A 14,460-nucleotide genomic window follows, 5' to 3' on the forward strand; every position below is an offset into this window, starting at 1 on the left:
TATTAATACTGATACTTTACTAATACTGTATGAATCATGTATTAATACTAATACTGTATGAATCATGTATTAATACTGATACTTTACTAATACTGTATGAATCATGTATTAATACTAATACTGTATGAATCATGTATTAACACTGATACTGTATGAATCATGTATCAATACTAATACTGTATGAATCATGTATTAACACTGATACTGTATGAATCATGTATTAATACTGATACTGTATGAATCATGTATTAATACTGATACTGTATGAATCATGTATTAACACTAATACTGTATGAATCATGTATTAACACTGATACTGTATGAATCATGTATTAATACTGATACTGTATGAATCATGTATTAATACTGATACTGTATGAATCATGTATCAATACTAATACTGTATGAATCATGTATTAACACTGATACTGTATGAATCATGTATTAATACTGATACTGTATGAATCATGTATTAATACTGATACTGTATGAATCATGTATTAACACTAATACTGTATGAATCATGTATTAATACTGATACTGTATGAATCATGTATTAATACTGATACTGTATGAATCATGTATTAACACTAATACTGTATGAATCATGTATCAATACTAATACTGTATGAATCATGTATTAACACTAATACTGTAGGAATCATGTATGAATACTAATACTGTACGAATCATGTATGAATACTGATACTGTATGAATCATGTATTAATACTGATACTTTACTAATACTATACGAATCATGTATGAATACTAATACTGTATGAATCATGTATTAATACTGATACTGTATGAATCATGTATTAATACTGATACTTTACTAATACTATACGAATCATGTATGAATACTAATACTGTATGAATCATGTATCAATACTAATACTGTATGAATCATGTATTAACACTAATACTGTATGAATCATCTATTAATACTTTACTAATACAGTATGAATTTATGTATGAATACCAATACTATACTAATACTGTATGAATACTGTACACATACTACTAGTATTAGTATTAATACATGATTCATACAGTATTAGTAAAGTATCAGTATTAATACATGTATAGTTACATGTACTGTAACTATACTACAACTGTACTAAATATGACTCTGGTTGTATCGTAGATGTTGACAACGATCGTTGTGACCAGTACACAGACTGCTACAGCTGTACAGCCAATACTAACGGCTGCCAGTGGTGTGCTGTTCAGTGTGTATCCGTGAGCTCCAACTGCACGGCCGTCACGGTAAGAATGGCCAATGGGCTGCACTCATTGTCATTACATTATAGGACTTTACATGTAGATTTACATGGACTTTACACAACGTCTCTTTGTTGCAGAATTCCAGTAAATTCCCAGGGTTTTCAGAAATGGGAAGGTTCCTGGAATCAGGAGGGAGAAAGCAGGAAATACTTGTGTTATTAATATGTATGACATGTCTTCCGATCCCAGGGGGCCATAGTGGAGTATGATGTCTGTCCTAAAGACAACCCATCATATGTCTGCAACAAGAAGACCAGCTGTAAGAGCTGTGGGGTGGACCAGAACTGCCAGTGGGAACCTCGAAACCAGGAGTGCATCGCTCTACCAGGTGAGAACCCCAAAAAACAGAAGTGTATATGCTTACCTGGTAACCTAGAAAACTACTGGTAAGAACCCAGGAACCAGAAGTGTATCTCTCTGCCTGGTAAGAAACCAGAAGTGTATCTCTCTGCCTGGTAAGAAACCAGAAGTGTTTATCTCTACCTGGTGAGAAACCAGAAGTGTGTATCTCTACCTGGTAAGAAACCAGACGTGTATCTCTCTACCTGGTAAGAAACCAGACGTGTATCTCTCTACCTGGTAAGAAACCAGACGTGTATCTCTCTACCTGGTAAGAAACCAGACGTGTATCTCTCTACCTGGTAAGAAACCAGACGTGTATCTCTCTACCTGGTAAGAAACCAGACGTGTATCTCTACCTGGTAAGAAACCAGACGTGTATCTCTCTACCTGGTAAGAAACCAGACGTGTATCTCTCTACCTGGTAAGAAACCAGAAGTGTATCTCTCTACCTGGTAAGAAACCAGAAGTGTGTTTCTCTGCCTGGTAAGAAACCAGACGTGTATCTCTCTACCTGGTAAGAAACCAGAAGTGTATCTCTCTACCTGGTAAGAAACCAGAAGTGTGTTTCTCTGCCTGGTAAGAAACCAGAAGTGTATCTCTCTACCTGGTAAGAAACCAGAAGTGTATCTCTCTACCTGGTAAGAAACCAGAAGTGTATCTCTCTACCCGGTAAGAAACCAGAAGTGTATCTCTCTACCTGGTAAGAAACCAGAAGTGTATCTCTCTACCTGGTAAGAAACCAGAAGTGTGTTTCTCTGCCTGGTAAGAAACCAGAAGTGTATCTCTCTACCTGGTAAGAAACCAGAAGTGTATCTCTCTACCCGGTAAGAAACCAGAAGTGTATCTCTCTACCTGGTAAGAAACCAGAAGTGTGTTTCTCTACCTGGTAAGAAACCAGAAGTGTGTTTCTCTGCCTGGTAAGAAACCAGAAGTGTGTTTCTCTGCCTGGTAAGAAACCAGAAGTGTATCTCTCTACCTGGTAAGAAACCAGAAGTGTATCTCTACCCGGTAAGAAACCAGAAGTGTATCTCTCTACCTGGTAAGAAACCAGAAGTGTGTTTCTCTACCTGGTAAGAAACCAGAAGTGTGTTTCTCTGCCTGGTAAGAAACCAGAAGTGTGTTTCTCTGCCTGGTAAGAAACCAGAAGTGTGTTTCTCTGCCTGGTAAGAAACCAGAAGTGTGTTTCTCTGCCTGGTAAGAAACCAGAAGTGTGTTTCTCTGCCTGGTAAGAAACCAGAAGTGTGTTTCTCTGCCTGGTAAGAAACCAGAAGTGTATCTCTCTACCTGGTAAGAAACCAGAAGTGTATCTCTCTACCTGGTAAGAAACCAGAAGTGTGTTTCTCTGCCTGGTAAGAAACCAGAAGTGTATCTCTCTACCTGGTAAGAAACCAGAAGTGTGTCTCTCTACCTGGTAAGAAACCAGAAGTGTATCTCTCTACCTGGTAAGAAACCAGAAGTGTGTTTCTCTGCCTGGTAAGAAACCAGAAGTGTGTTTCTCTGCCTGGTAAGAAACCAGAAGTGTATCTCTCTACCTGGTAAGAAACCAGAAGTGTATCTCTCTACCCGGTAAGAAACCAGAAGTGTATCTCTCTACCTGGTAAGAAACCAGAAGTGTGTTTCTCTACCTGGTAAGAAACCAGAAGTGTATCTCTCTACCTGGTAAGAAACCAGAAGTGTGTTTCTCTACCTGGTAAGAAACCAGAAGTGTGTTTCTCTGCCTGGTAAGAAACCAGAAGTGTGTTTCTCTGCCTGGTAAGAAACCAGAAGTGTGTTTCTCTGCCTGGTAAGAAACCAGAAGTGTGTTTCTCTGCCTGGTAAGAAACCAGAAGTGTGTTTCTCTGCCTGGTAATACTAAACCTTTTCTGAAAAGTACTGTACATCTCTCATCAAAGCTGTACTGGTTTGCTAGTGTTTAACAGTATACTGTGCTGTGCAGGGATGTGATACTTCCTAATGAATTAATCAGGGATTCCTGATTGTCTTAGATGTGTCCTCCATTTACAGACAGAGCCTTCAGAAAGTATTCACACTCCTTCAAAATGTTGTTGCGTTACTGTTTTGTGTCCCTGATCTACACCCCATAATGCCAAAGTGGAATTTTATTTTTTTGAAATGAATAAAAAATGAAAAGCTGAAAATGTCTTGAGTCAATAGGTATTTATTCTCTTTGTTATGGCATACATACGTTTAGGAGTGAAAATGTGCTTAACAAACGTAATAATTTGCATGGACTCATTCCGTGGTTAATAATATAGATATGTTTTTCCCCTTTGTACTTTTACCCCATTTCCATGATGTCTATTTGGTAGTTATCAAATTGTATTGGTCACATGGTTAGCAGATGTTAATGCAAGTATAGCAAAATGCTTGTGCTTCTAGTTCCCGAAAATGCAGTAATATCTAACAATTCCCCAACAACTAGCTAATGTCCTGATCAGTTGGTGTTAGTCTTGTCCAATCGCTAGGGCTGTTGCGGTGACCGTATTACCGCCACACACGAGTCATGAAGGCAGTCAAATTCCACATGACCGTTTAGTCACGGTAATTAGGCTTCTCCAAGCTCTGATGCTGCTGATGGTCATTAATAGCCTACCAAACATGCTAGCTGCCTGGTACTCAGCACTCTATTGTCCCTCTAATCACTCTGACATCAATGCAAATGAAATGGAAAATCTAATCAAACACCTCATGAGAGCCCATGAGCTCATGTTGCACAACATTTCTATAGGTTATGCAATTTGGGAAGAAAACAGAGTGATGGCCTCTATTAAAAAGAGGAGGATCCAATCAGCTTTCTATAGGCTAACCCTACTATATTTATTTTAAACTGTCCTAATATTAAACATTAAGCACAGGCAAAATATTTGAGGAAAACCTGGTTGTCTGCTTTCCGACGGACACTGGGAGAAGAAAATCAATGGCAATACTTGAATTTTGAAAAGAATAATGGGAAAATATTGTACAATCCAGGTTTGCAAAGCTCTGAGACTTACACAGAAAGACTCACAGCTGTAATCACTGCCAAAGGTGATTTTAAAAAGTATTGACTCAGGTGTGAATGCTGATGTAAATTGGATATTTTGGTATTTAGATTTCAATAAATGTGCAAACATTTCTAAAAACATGTTTTCACTTTGTCATTATGGGGTATTGTGTGTAGATGGGTGAGCTTTTGTATTTATTTAATCCATTTTGAATTAAATCTTTAACACAACCAAATGTGGAATAAATTAAGGGGTATGAATACTTTCTGAAGGCCCATAGAAAATGGTAAAAAAAAAATCTACAGATGTGTATGTTGCCCTGATAAGTTGGTGTTAGATGTTTTAAAGGGATACCTCGGGATGTTGGCAATGAGGGCCTTAATCTACTTTCCCATAGTCATGCTAGTAGATACCCATAGACTTCAAATCAAATTTATTTATATAGCCCTTCGTACATTTACATTTTACATTTAAGTCATTTAGCAGACGCTCTTATCCAGAGCGACTTACAAATTGGTGCATTCACCTTATGACCTCCAGTGGAACAGTAGTGCATCTAAATCTTTTCAGGGGGAGGGGGGGTGAGAGGGATTACTTTATCCTATCCTAGGTATTCCTTAAAGAGGTGGGGTTTCAGGTGTCTCCGGAAGGTGGTGATTGACTCCGCTGTCCTGGCGTCGTGAGGGAGTTTGTTCCACCATTGGGGGGCCAGAGCAGCGAACAGTTTTGACTGGGCTGAGCGGGAACTGTACTTCCTCAGTGGTAGGGAGGCGAGCAGGCCAGAGGTGGATGAACGCAGTGCCCTTGTTTGGGTGTAGGGCCTGATCAGAGCCTGGAGGTACTGAGGTGCCGTTCCCCTCACAGCTCCGTAGGCAAGCACCATGGTCTTGTAGCGGATGCGAGCTTCAACTGGAAGCCAGTGGAGGGAGCGGAGGAGCGGGGTGACGTGAGAGAACTTGGGAAGGTTGAACACCAGACGGGCTGCGGCGTTCTGGATGAGTTGTAGGGGTTTAATGGCACAGGCAGGGAGCCCAGCCAACAGCGAGTTGCAGTAATCCAGACGGGAGATGACAAGTGCCTGGATTAGGACCTGCGCCGCTTCCTGTGTGAGGCAGGGTCGTACTCTGCGGATGTTGTAGAGCATGAACCTACAGGAACGGGCCACCGCCTTGATGTTAGTTGAGAACGACAGGGTGTTGTCCAGGATCACGCCAAGGTTCTTAGCGCTCTGGGAGGAGGACACAATGGAGTTGTCAACCGTGATGGCGAGATCATGGAACGGGCAGTCCTTCCCCGGGAAGAAGAGCAGTTCCGTCTTGCCGAGGTTCAGCTTGAGGTGGTGATCCGTCATCCACACGGATATGTCTGCCAGACATGCAGAGATGCGATTCGCCACCTGGTCATCAGAAGGGGAAAGGAGAAGATTAATTGTGTGTCGTCTGCATAGCAATGATAGGAGAGACCATGTGAGGTTATGACAGAGCCAAGTGACTTGGTGTATAGCGAGAATAGGAGAGGGCCTAGAACAGAGCCCTGGGGGACACCAGTGGTGAGAGCACGTGGTGTGGAGACGGATTCTCGCCACGCCACCTGGTAGGAGCGACCTGTCAGGTAGGACGCAATCCAAGCGTGGGCCGCGCCGGAGATGCCCAACTCGGAGAGGGTGGAGAGGAGGATCTGATGGTTCACAGTATCGAAGGCAGCCGATAGGTCTAGAAGGATGAGAGCAGAGGAGAGAGAGTTAGCTTTAGCAGTGCGGAGCGCCTCCGTGATACAGAGAAGAGCAGTCTCAGTTGAATGACTAGTCTTGAAACCTGACTGATTTGGATCAAGAAGGTCATTCTGAGAGAGATAGCGGGAGAGCTGGCCAAGGACGGCACGTTCAAGAGTTTTGGAGAGAAAAGAAAGAAGGGATACTGGTCTGTAGTTGTTGACATCGGAGGGATCGAGTGTAGGTTTTTTCAGAAGGGGTGCAACTCTCGCTCTCTTGAAGACGGAAGGGACGTAGCCAGCGGTCAGGGATGAGTTGATGAGCGAGGTGAGGTAGGGGAGGAGGTCTACATCAGCTGATATCTCAAAGTGCTGTACAGAAACCCAGCCTAAAACCCCAAACAGCATGCAATGCAGGTGTAGAAGCACGGTGGCTAGGAAAAACTCCCTAGAAAGGCCAAAACCTAGGAAGAAACCTAGAGAGGAACCAGGCTATGTGGGGTGGCCAGTCCTCTGGGAATGACTTCCAGTCATTGTGCTAACGCTAGTTAGCATTGGCTCGCAAAACTACTTGTAACTTCCTTCATACTGGGCACAGAGACATGAACATGGTATCCATGAGTTCATCTGATGAAGGGCCTCATTGACAAAATGCACCAGGTGTCCCTTTAACGGTCCTGTCCTGTTCTTCTTGCAGAGAACCTTTCTTTCTATAGACATCTATCTCTCTTTATAATATATCAAAATGTATCTTTCCCCCTCCAGAGAATATTTGTGGTGAGAGTTGGCACCTGGTGGGTAACTCGTGTCTGAAGTTCATCACAGCCAAGGACTCGTACGACAACGCCAAGCTGACCTGTCGGGGTCACAACGCCGTCCTGGCCTCGTTGACCAATCAGAAAGAGGTGGACTTCGTCCTTAAAGAGCTGCAGATCATGAACGTTCTGGTGAGCAAGGTCACTATAGTTCCAATATATTACAATATATATAGAAAGGTCACTATAGTTACAATATATTAGAACATACAGTGGGGCAAAAAAGTATTTAGTCAACCACCAATTGTGCAAGTTCTCCCACTTAAAAGATGAGAGAGGCCTGTAATTTTCATGAAGGTACACTTCAACTATGACAGACAAAATGAGAAAAAAAATCCAGAAAATCATTGTAGGATTTTTTTATGAATTTATTTGCAAACTATGGTGGAAAGTAAGTATTTGGTCAATAACAAAAGTGTATCTCAATAATTTGTTATATACCCTTTGTTGGCAATGACAGAGATCAAACGTTTTCTAAGTCTTCACAAGGTTTTCACACACTGTTGCTGGTATTTTGGCCCATTCCTCCATGCAGATCTCCCCTAGAGCAGTGATGTTTTGGGGCTGTTGCTGGGCAACACGGACTTTCAACTCCCTCCAAAGATTTTCTATGAGGTTGAGATCTGGAGACTGGCTAGGCCACTCCAGGACCTTGAAATGCTTGAAATGCTTCTTACGAAGCCACTCCTTCGTTGCCCGGGCGGTGTGTTTGGGATCATTGTCATGCTGAAAGACCCAGCCACGTTTCATCTTCAATGCCCTTGCTGATGGAAGGAGGTTTTCACTCAAAATCTCACGATAAATCTCAGATAAAAAACACAGCCATTTTTCCATCCAAAGATTGGGGTCTCAAAAAGCAGAAATAGAGATAAAATTAATCACTAACCTTTGATGATCTTCATCAGATGACACTCATAGGACCTCATGTTACACAATACATGTATGTTTTGTTCGATAATATTTATATCCAAAAATCTCATTGGCGCCTTACGTGCAGAACTGTTTTGATTCCAAAACATAATAAACTGATTTTTTAAAAACTTGACGGAAAAAGCATAATCTGAGAACGGCGCTCAAAACAGCCAGAGGAATATTTTGGAATCAACAAAGTTAGAATCAACACCATAAATATTCACTTACCTTTGATGATCTTCATCAGAAGGCAAATGACTGATTTGTTCCATCATTTATATCCTCATTATATATATATATATTATATAGCCACTTGTTGTTAGCGTGTTAATGCGTGTCAGCCCAGTAATCCATCTTGAGGCGCAGGCACTTCATCCAGACAAAAAACTCGAAAAGTTCCGTTACAGTCCTTTAGAAACATGTCAAACGATGTATGGAATCAATCGTTAGGATGTTTTTAACATAAAACATCAATAATGTTCCAACCGGAGAATTCCTTTGTCTTCAGAAAAGCACTGGAATGAGAGGTAACTCTGTCGGGAGCGCGCGTCATGAGACCAAGGCTCTCTGCCAGACCACTGACTCAAAGAGCTCTTATGAGCACCTCCTTTATAGTAGAATCCTCAAACCAGTTTCAAAAGACGGTTGACATCTAGTGGAAGTGTAACTTTATCTACATCTCAATGTGTATTCGGTAGGCCAAGCTTTAAAAACTACAAACCTCCCACTTTCTGGTTGGATTTTTTTCAGGTTTTCGCCTGCCATATGAGTTCTGTTATACTCACAGACATCATTCAAACAGTTTTAGAAACTTCAGAGTGTTTTCTATCCAATACTAATAATAATATGCATATATTAGCATCTGGGACAGAGTAGGAGGCAGTTCACTCTGGGCACACTATTAATTCAAAAGTGAAAATGCTGCCCCCTATCCCAAAGAAGTTAACCACCTGAGGACCTCTACAGTTAGTTAACCATCCGGAAAAAAAGGTTAACACCATAGTACCCTCCAAACTCGTCATTAAGCTCGAGACCCTGGGTTTCGACCCCGCCCGGTGCAACTGGGTCCTGGACTTCCTGACGGCCGCCCCATGGTGGTGAGGGTAGGTAACAACATCTCCACCCCGCTGATCCTCAACACTGGGGCCCCACAAGGGTGCATTCTCAACCCTCTCTTGTACTCCACTATAATTGAGAATTTCAATAAGCATTTCTCTACGGCTACAGACCTATATCTATCCTACCCTGTCTTTCTAAGATCTTCGAAAGCCAAGTTAACAAACAGATTACCGACCATTTCGAATCCCACCGTACTTTCTCCACTATGCAATCTGGTTTCCGAGCTGGTCATGGGTGCACCTCAGCCACGCTCAAGGTCCTAAACGATATCATAACCGCCATCGATAAGAGACATTACTGTGCAGCCGTATTCATCGACCTGGCCAAGGCTTTCGACTCTGTCAATCACCACATTCTTATTGGCAGACTCGACAGCCTTGGTTTCTCAAATTGATTTATTTATCTTGCTCCTTTGCACCCCAGTATCTCTACTTGCACATTCATCTTCTGTACATCTACCATTCCAGTGTTTAATTGCTATATTGTAATTACTTCGCCACCGTGGCCTATTTATTTCCTTAACTTACCTCATTTGCACTCACTGTATGTAGACTTTTTGTTTTCTTTTGTTCTACTGTGTTATTGACTGTATGTTCTGTTTATTCCATGTGTAACTCTGTGTTGTTGTTTACTCCATGTGTATCTCTGTGTTGTTGTTTACTCCATGTGTATCTCTGTGTTGTTGTTTATTCCATGTGTATCTCTGTGTTGTTGTTTATTCCATGTGTATCTCTGTGTTGTTGTTTATTCCATGTGTAACTCTGTGTTGTTGTTTATTCCATGTGTATCTCTGTGTTGTTGTTTATTCCATGTGTATCTCTGTGTTGTTGTTTATTCCATGTGTAACTCTGTGTTGTTGTTTATTCCATGTGTATCTCTGTGTTGTTGTTTATTCCATGTGTAACTCTGTGTTGTTGTTTATTCCATGTGTATCTCTGTGTTGTTGTTTATTCCATGTGTAACTCTGTGTTGTTGTTTATTCCATGTGTAACTCTGTGTTGTTGTTTATTCCATGTGTAACTCTGTGTTGTTGTCTGTGTCGAATTGCTATGCTTCATCTTGGCCAGGTCGCAGTTGTAGATGAGAACTTGTTTTCAACTTGCTGCCCCTGGTTAAATAAAGGTGAAATAAATTAAATATATATTTTTTAAAGAAACTCCCTGATAACCCACGACTGCGTGGCCACGCACGCCTCCAACTCAATCATCAAGTTTGCAGACAACACTACAGTGGTAGTATTCATTACCAACAATGACGAGACGGCCTACAGGGAGGAGGTGAGGGCCCTCGGAGTGTGGTGTCAGGAAAATAACCTCACACTCAATGTCAACAAAACAAAGGAGATGATCGTGGACTTCAGGAAACAGCAAAGGGAGCAGTCCCCATCCATATCGACGGGACAGTAGTGGAGAGGGTGGAAAGTTTTTAAGTTCCTCGGCATCCACATCACGGACAAACTGAAATGGTCCACCCACACAGACAGCGTGGTGAAGAAGGTGAAACAGTGCCTTTTCAACCTCAGGAGGCGTAAGAGATTTGGTTTGTCACCTAAAACACTCACAAACTTTGACAGATGCACAATCGAGAGCATCCTGTCAGGCTGTATCACCGCCTGGTATGGCAACTGCTCCGCCCACAACCGTAAGGCTCTCCAGAGGATAGTGAGGTCTGCACAACGCATCACCGGGGGCAAACTACCTGCCCTCCAGGACACCTACAGCACCCAATGTCACAGGAAGGCCATAAAGATCATCAAAGACAACAACCACCCGAGCCACTTTCTGTTCACCCCACTATCATCCAGAAGGCGAGGTCAGTACAGGTGCATCAAAGCTGGGACCGAGAGACTGAAAAAGAGCTATCTCAAGGCCATCAGACTGTTAAACAGCCATCACTAACATTGAGTGGCTGCTGCCAACACACTGACTCAACTCTCTAGCCACTTTAAACAATTCCACTTAATATAATGTTTACAGACCCTTCATTACTCATCTCATATGTATATACTGTACTCTATACCATCTACGGCATCTTGATGTAATACATGTATCACTAGCCACTTAATATAATGTTTACATACCCTACATTACTCATCTCATATGTATATACTGTACTCTATACTATCTACTGCATCTTGCCTACACCGTTCGGCCATCACTCATTTACATTTACATTTAAGTCATTTAGCAGACGCTCTTATCCAGAGCGACTTACAAATTGGTGCATTCACCTTATGACATCCAGTGGAACAGTAGTGCATCTAAATCTTTTAAGGGGGTGAGAGGGATTACTTTATCCTATCCTAGGTATTCCTTAAAGAGGTGGGGTTTCAGGTGTCTCCGGAAGGTGGTGATTGACTCCGCTGTCCTGGCGTCGTGAGGGAGTTTGTTCCACCATTGGCGAACAGTTTTGACTGGGCTGAGCGGGAACTGTACTTCCTCAGTGGTAGGGAGGCGAGCAGGCCAGAGGTGGATGAACGCAGTGCCCTTGTTTGGGTGTAGGGCCTGATCAGAGCCTGGAGGTACTGTGGTGCCGTTCCCCTCACAGCTCCGTAGGCAAGCACCATGGTCTTGTAGCGGATGCGAGCTTCAACTGGAAGCCAGTGGAGAGAGCGGAGGAGCGGGGTGACGTGAGAGAACTTGGGAAGGTTGAACACCAGACGGGCTGCGGCGTTCTGGATGAGTTGTGGGGGTTTAATGGCACAGGCAGGGAGCCCAGCCAACAGCGAGTTGCAGTAATCCAGACGGGAGATGACAAGTGCCTGGATTAGGACCTGCGCCGCTTCCTGTGTGAGGCAGGGTCGTACTCTGCGGATGTTGTAGAGCATGAACCTACAGGAACGGGCCACCGCCTTAATGTTAGTTGAGAACGACAGGGTGTTGTCCAGGATCACGCCAAGGTTCTTAGCGCTCTGGGAGGGGGACACAATGGAGTTGTCAACCGTGATGGCGAGATCATGGAACGGGCAGTCCTTCCCCGGGAGGAAGAGCAGCTCCGTCTTGCCGAGGTTCAGCTTGAGGTGGTGATCCGTCATCCACACTGATATGTCTGCCAGACATGCAGAGATGCGATTCGCCACCTGGTCATCAGAAGGGGAAAGGAGAAGATTAATTGTGTGTCGTCTGCATAGCAATGATAGGAGAGACCATGTGAGGTTATGACAGAGCCAAGTGACTTGGTGTATAGCGAGAATAGGAGAGGGCCTAGAACAGAGCCCTGGGGGACACCAGTGGTGAGAGCACGTGGTGTGGAGACGGATTCTCGCCACGCCACCTGGTAGGAGCGACCTGTCAGGTAGGACGCAATCCAAGCGTGGGACGCGCCGGACATGCCCAACTCGGAGAGGGTGGAGAGGAGGATCTGATGGTTCACAGTATCGAAGGCAGCCGATAGGTCTAGAAGGATGAGAGCAGAGGAGAGAGAGTTAGCTTTAGCAGTGCGGAGCGCCTCCGTGATACAGAGAAGAGCAGTCTCAGTTGAATGACTAGTCTTGAAACCTGACTGATTTGGATCAAGAAGGTCATTCTGAGAGAGATAGCGGGAGAGCTGGCCAAGGACGGCACGTTCAAGAGTTTTGGAGAGAAAAGAAAGAAAGGATACTGGTCTGTAGTTGTTGACATCGGAGGGATCGAGTGTAGGTTTTTCCAGAAGGGGTGCAACTCTCGCTCTCTTGAAGACGGAAGGGACGTAGCCAGCGGTCAGGGATGAGTTGATGAGCGAGGTGAGGTAAGGGAGAAGGTCTCCGGAAATGGTCTGGAGAAGAGAGGAGGGGATAGGGTCAAGCGGGCAGGTTGTTGGGCGGCCGGCCGTCACAAGACGCGAGATTTCATCTGGAGAGAGAGGGGAGAAAGAGGTCAGAGCACAGGGTAGGGCAGTGTGAGCAGAACCAGCGGTGTCGTTTGACTTAGCAAACGAGGATCGGATGTCGTCGACCTTCTTTTCAAAATGGTTGACGAAGTCATCTGCAGAGAGGGAGGAGGGGGTGAGGGGGAGGAGGATTCAGGAGGGAGGAGAAGGTTGCAAAGAGCTTCCTAGGGTTAGAGGCAGATGCTTGGAATTTAGAGTGGTAGAAAGTGGCTTTAGCAGCAGAGAGAGAAGAGGAAAATGTAGAGAGGAGGGAGTGAAAGGATGTCAGGTCCGCAGGGAGGCGAGTTTTCCTCCATTTCCGCTCGGCTGCCCGGAGCCCTGTTCTGTGAGCTCGCAATGAGTCGTCGAGCCACGGAGCGGGAGGGGAGGACCGAGCCGGCCTGGAGGATAGGGGACATAGAGAGTCAAAGGATGCAGAAAGGGAGGAGAGGAGGGTTGAGGAGGCAGAATCAGGAGATAGGTTGGAGAAGGTTTGAGCAGAGGGAAGAGATGATAGGATGGAAGAGGAGAGAGTAGCGGGGGAGAGAGAGCGAAGGTTGGGACGGCGCGATACCATCCGAGTAGGGGCAGTGTGGGAAGTGTTGGATGAGAGCGAGAGGGAAAAGGATACAAGGTAGTGGTCGGAGACTTGGAGGGGAGTTGCAATGAGGTTAGTGGAAGAACAGCATCTAGTAAAGATGAGGTCGAGCGTATTTCCTGCCTTGTGAGTAGGGGGGGAAGGTGAGAGGGTGAGGTCAAAAGAGGAGAGGAGTGGAAAGAAGGAGGCAGAAAGGAATGAGTCAAAGGTAGACGTGGGGAGGTTAAAGTCTCCCAGAACTGTGAGAGGTGAGCCGTCCTCAGGAAAGGAGCTTATCAAGGCATCAAGCTCATTGATGAACTCTCCGAGGGAACCTGGAGGGCGATAAATGATAAGGATGTTAAGCTTGAAAGGGCTGGTAACTGTGACAGCATGGAATTCAAAGGAGGCGATAGACAGATGGGTAAGAGGAGAAAGAGAGAATGACCACTTGGGAGAGATGAGGATCCCGGTGCCACCACCCCGCTGACCAGAAGCTCTCGGGGTGTGCGAGAACACGTGGGCGGACGAAGAGAGAGCAGTAGGAGTAGCAGTGTTGTCTGTGGTGATCCATGTTTCCGTCAGTGCCAAGAAGTCGAGGGACTGGAGGGAGGCATAGGCTGAGATGAACTCTGCCTTGTTGGCCGCAGATCGGCAGTTCCAGAGGCTACCGGAGACCTGGAACTCCACGTGGGTCGTGCGCGCTGGGACCACCAGATTAGGGTGGCCGCGGCCATGCGGTGTGGAGCGTTTGTATGGTCTGTGCAGAGAGGAGAGAACAGGGATAGACAGACACATAGTTGACAGGCTACACAAGAGGCTACGCTAATGCAAAGGAGATTGGAATGACAAGTGGACTACACGTCT

General features: G+C 44.5%; 1 protein-coding gene across 1 annotated transcript in view; it reads left to right on the forward strand.

The window, feature by feature from the left end:
* LOC115124680 (attractin-like) overlaps positions 1-14,460 on the forward strand; it is a 258,129-nt gene that overhangs the window by 145,991 nt on the left and 97,678 nt on the right. The window contains exons 13-15 of the mRNA XM_065004469.1: positions 1,149-1,270; positions 1,478-1,616; positions 7,090-7,271. Of these exons, the coding sequence (XP_064860541.1) occupies positions 1,149-1,270; positions 1,478-1,616; positions 7,090-7,271 (443 nt within the window). The remainder of the gene's footprint in view (positions 1-1,148; positions 1,271-1,477; positions 1,617-7,089; positions 7,272-14,460) is intronic.

This window comes from Oncorhynchus nerka, linkage group LG18, assembly GCF_034236695.1.
Source record: "Oncorhynchus nerka isolate Pitt River linkage group LG18, Oner_Uvic_2.0, whole genome shotgun sequence".
Lineage (NCBI taxonomy): Eukaryota > Metazoa > Chordata > Actinopteri > Salmoniformes > Salmonidae > Oncorhynchus > Oncorhynchus nerka.